The 5,321-nt window shown below is 32.6% G+C and overlaps 1 protein-coding gene across 1 annotated transcript; it reads right to left on the reverse strand.

Annotated features, from left to right (window-relative positions):
* Positions 1-2,803: 2,803 nt before the first annotated feature.
* LOC145142199 (protein FAR1-RELATED SEQUENCE 5-like) lies at positions 2,804-5,094 on the reverse strand. The gene is made up of 5 exons (XM_079074756.1): positions 4,985-5,094; positions 4,148-4,293; positions 3,331-4,058; positions 2,970-3,239; positions 2,804-2,887 (listed from the first exon to the last, which is right to left on the reverse strand). The coding sequence occupies exons 1-5, from the start codon at positions 5,092-5,094 to the stop codon at positions 2,804-2,806; spliced, it is 1,338 nt and encodes a 445-aa protein (XP_078930882.1).
* Between the last annotated feature and the right edge of the window lie 227 nt (positions 5,095-5,321).

Consider the following 5,321-nt stretch of genomic DNA (forward strand, 5'->3'; position numbering starts at 1 on the left):
ACACACACACACAATTCACTCAAACACTCTCAAAGAACACTCTCACTTATTCTTCCAAAAACTTCGAGATTTAAGAGCTTTCAAGTAGGATTCTCCCTAAGAGTCATCATCTAAGAACACATCTAAGCCAAAGATCCTCCAAGAAAGCTTCCTAGGCTGAGAATAGCATCAAACTTCTTCCATTCTTCTTCAAAACCGAACCCACAAACTCAAGGTGAGTTCATACCCCTCTCTTTTCGGTTTTCACAAGTTTTATGGGGGAGAATACAAGTAAAATGTGTAGATCTATGTGTATGTGTATGCTATGTATGATTTTATGCATGTATGTGTGATTTTATGTGTTTTGTGGTAAATATGTAACCAAAAAGGGAAGAAATATCGAGATCTATGCCTTAAGAAGGAAAACAAACATGATCTAAGTTATATTACACTAAAACAAGTCAAGAACATTACCCTCTAAGATTTTGATAAACACATTTCAACATAAAACCCATTTTTGGGCTTATTTTGTCAAATAAACAAAAGTTGGGTTAAAACTTGTCACTCACGGTTTTCTCAAGGATTAAAAGAGTTTAAACAGTAAAAATAAGTGTTTTTATGAATATCATACTCTTTTAAAGGTTAGAAATGAAATTTATGGCTTAATGGGCCAAATCTTGGGCTTTTCGGCCCAGTGGGTCAAAATTTGCGAAAAACTACAGTTTCAAGGGACTGAATGGTAAATTTCACAAGACTGGAGGTAAAAAGTGTGAACAAAACCAATTCAGGGGTTAAAATGCTTTTCTTTTCCAAAAAGGATCAAAAATGTAAAGTTTTTGGATTTTGGGCCAAAATTGTAAAAATTGCAAAAAGTTTGGGCTTTAACCGACAAACACTTTTCTGGAAGGGCTGAAACTGCCAAAGAATAAGTTTTGAGCTAAAAATGTCACTTGAACAAGTCTATGGGTCAAATGTGTCAAGAAAATGGTTTAAGGGCAAAAATGTCTTTTTTTTATATAAGGGACTAAAATTGTCATTTTTATTAAAGAAAGGCTGAAAAGGTCAAACCAATATTCTTAAGTCAATTATTTTATTTTTAGAATATTGAGTCAAAAACACTAAACTACGACTTACAAAAATTGAAAGAGGAATATACGTAGAAATCCAAATGTCGTTACAAACAAATCGATCGGTCTCGAGTCGATACAAAAACAACAATCGTTCAATCCAACCTTCCAACAATTATACAATACCTAAAACAAGTAAACATTCAAAACTTCGGGCTTGAAAGTTCCAATCATGCTTGTTGGGCCTTTGTGATCCATTAACATGATTTTTGGGCCCAAGGGTTAATAATAATAAATGTTATTGGGCCTTCTATGACCCAATTTCATATTAAATGGACCCTCAATGGCTTTTAAGTGCTATTGGACCTTAGTGGCCCATTAGCATTGCTAGTAAGGTCCAAGTGAATCAAATGCGAAATGGGCCAACGTGTCCTTCGTATACCCAACAACCTAAAATAAATCACGAAAGTAGCAAGACTTGTATTCCTCCTCTCCTCGTTTGTTAGGCTTATGTGTAATCAAAGTAAACAAATTCAGGTCGTTAATCAATAGTAATCAATGTTGTTTGGATTAGGTGAGTAATAACGGGCAACACCTCTAAGGGTCGTTCGTAGTCTGTAGTTATAATCAAAGTCTCTTGGAAGGAGAGCGAGAATTTGTGTATAGATCTATACGGGGGTGACTCCCCCACACCTCAGCTGTTCGCTACAGTTAGACTCGGCCAGTCTAGGGTGACAAAATCTTAAGATCAATCCCAGCGTACATTAGGATGCCAAGACAGACAAACTAGTCATTATTATGCATGGTTATAACGACTCGCATAAATTAATTAATCCAATACCATCCGAGTAATCAAGGAAGAGTAATCAAAATCATTCACTGTGGCAGTATAGCAATTTGAAAAACAATTATATTTATGTATTCGGAAAACATCGGGTTTTTTGAGGAAATCAACACCACTCGCTTGTATTTTCTATAACTTTAATACAAAACTCCCTTTTATACACGTTTTGAAATCATTCATGCATCAACTTATGGATCTTCACACTTTGGTAAACAATTGTCTTTACAGAAAATATCGGATTTTCTGGGTTTTTACAAACTACACAAATCATTTTATCACAACCCTGCTTATGAACTCACCAACATTTCATATGTTGACGTTTTTCAAAATAACTTGTATTCTCAGGGGGCTGAAGGGTAATATCAAGTATGTTAGGATGTTATGTTTTGAAAACTCTTAAACGATTTATGTTATGGATGTGTAATATTTAAAACAATGTACTGGATGTGAACAGTATCAGTTGTAATGTATTGATGCATGGTGATGTTTATGTTACGATTCATGTATATTCATTGTGATGATAATCAATTTAAGTCACGCAAGCCCTCAGACGTTTCCGCCGTCTGGTTTCGGGGGTGTGACAGTTTTCAATCTTCAATGGATAATTTGCAGAAATCATATGAGGAGTACCATCTCTTGAAGCTATATCCAATCTTTTTTGTTCATGACGTTGCTTTGCAATAGCAGTGTCAAAGTTAAACATAAAATTCACAAGTAAATTGGATGGGCTAGAGAAAACATTGAAGAAAGAATTTGAACTTTCAGATCGTGATGTTGTCTTCATAAGACCACACATAGGAATATCTCTAAAGTAAGAAGGAATCCATTTGTCTCTCTTATTATACATGTCATCCAACCATTTATTTTCTCTCAATTTGAATTTGTCCAACATTAAGTTCCACTTACTCTCAAATTATGTTGGTTCAAGATGTATATTCCAAACAATTTTATGTAATTGTTTCTTGAAATCTGTATTTTCAACTATATCTGAACAAATCTGCAATTCCAATTATTAAGTTGTTAGTATATAATGTTAAATTTGAAAATTCTATTAACTACATAGTTAATAAGTAAATTACTTTGGCAGGTATTTTGCTCATGATGTGCCACATACATAACATGTGTCTACATCCCTGAAACTCTTTTGAAATGGACGTACATAAAGCCGGATCCATATCAGACAAAATCATGGAAGGAATTTTTCCATGTGCTTTAAGAAAAGCTCTTAACAACCATGTATATGACTCTATTGTTTCATCCGATAAGAGTCCAACTCCAACATTGATTGTCTTGTCATGGTTGTTAATGGCAGTGAAAGGATCAAAAATCATATTATACTTGTAAAGTATCTTATATCATATAACTTAATTTTTAATATAAATATAAATATTATATTGAAATGTACCTGTTGGTTCTGTAAGTTGCATCCATTGAAATCACATTAGAAAACTTAGAGTAATTTTCTTTAGCAGTTTCATCTGCCCAAAACATAGCATTTAGTACTTTATCATCTAGCTTATATTCAAAGTGGAAATTTGGATAATTATCTCTTCGAATTTGCAACTGGTCCACAACACATTGAGCATCATTAGGTCCAACTATATTCATATAATCTCTCCAGAAATTTTTGTAATCAATCTTGGATGCAGTTACATTATCGTAGCCTCCATTTAGACTTGCTTGTAACTTGTGTGCTTTTGTAGCTCCAATGTTTAAAGTAGAAGCTTTCACAATAAGTTCTTGATCACAAATTGTCAGCTTATGGCTTTTACTACAAATGCTTTGTTGATCAAAATCATTAAGTGGATGATTATGTACTGCTTGAAATTTGTATACTGTAAAAGTATCACTTTTATGATCTCTGTGAAAACCTATCATTGCCATGCATCCTGTTACCTTATGATAACTTTTTCTTTCTTTCTTTTTCAGACCTCTTGATGTCAATGTGTCAATACTTTTTTTCCTTGGTTGACCATACTTGTTGCACCTTATATGTTTTTTTCGCAGAGTATAATCTCCATAATAAGTTGAAGTTCCCATTCTAATTCCAAAGCCAGCAGCTTTCCCATACTTACGGTACATTTCAATTGCTTCATTCAATGATGGAAAAGAATCTTTTTCCTTAGGAATCAATTCTTTTTCAACATTTGGATGATATAAATCGTCTCCTTAAGGATAAATTGGTTCTGTTTATATATGAAATTTGCAGTTATTCTAATAAAAATATATTAATTTAATATTAAGGTTGAATGCTTGCCTGAATAATATGTGATTAATGTTTCTGATTGATCACCTGAACAAATATTGTATGATTCTGATTCATCAATGCTGAAATCAATTGATGATTGTATTTCTTTTCCAGCAGTTGGAACATAAATATCGACTCCATCTCCATAAAAAAGTCTGTGAAAAAAAATTATGCAATGTTATTGAACATAAATATCGTAAATGTTTGTATGTAATCATCAATATCTTCTTTAATTGAACATTGAATTAAAATAAGTATGCAGTTTTTTGTAATAAAACTCTTTATTAATGTTTGATATTAATTCACGGAAGATCAATTGAAGTTAAAACAGATTGAAAACTTGCCTGCATTCTGATCATTGAATACACTTCCTGAGTTTTCAATTGCTAAGTTTTGATAATCAGTTGTTGTCGATGTAAGAATATCTTCTTGAAAATTCATCTTTTTTCTTTCACTAAGATTTTTTTTAGAGTTTTTCGATTCATTAAGATTTGGTTAAATTGAATTCGCGAATCATGGAGATGTTGGTTAATAGCCTTATTAACGGTTATTATGTTTGCAGTTTATGATGAAGTAGTTATTAGTACGAATTCATAGAAAACATGCATTACAATATTTTGTAAGTGACATTTATACCCTTTATAATTTAATTTAATGATTTAATAATAATAATAAAGGTTAATGATGTGTCATTTTCTGATTGGTTCTTGTATTTTTGCATCTTTTTTGTATTTTTGCAATAACCTTCCCCTATATATATATATATATATATATATATATATAATTATTATATTATATTATATTACATATACAATTAACTCACAATCCTTATGAACAGTACCTTACCCCGTACTGTTCATCAGGTTATGTAATTCAACTGGGGTCACCACCTCAACTACGTACTGAATATCTTTAATCCTCATCTCCACCGCTTTAATCGAATGAACCTTCACCATCGCTCTTTAAACACCTCTCAAAACATGAATCCTCGTCGTTCGTTGATGCTTCCTCGATATTTAGATGTGCTCCACAAAGTTTTTTCTTATTTTCTAGGGTTTTTATACTACTACTGAGCACCATCGAAGCAACTCACCACCATCACAATAGTCATCGTTGTCTTCGTTCCATACCCGGACCGACAACGAGACCACCACTTTTCCCCACAAAGGAACCCTAAACCTTA

This window comes from Lactuca virosa, unplaced genomic scaffold (assembly GCF_052849685.1).
Source record: "Lactuca virosa cultivar CGN04683 unplaced genomic scaffold, Lactuca_virosa_CGN04683_v6 scaffold_172, whole genome shotgun sequence".
Lineage (NCBI taxonomy): Eukaryota > Viridiplantae > Streptophyta > Magnoliopsida > Asterales > Asteraceae > Lactuca > Lactuca virosa.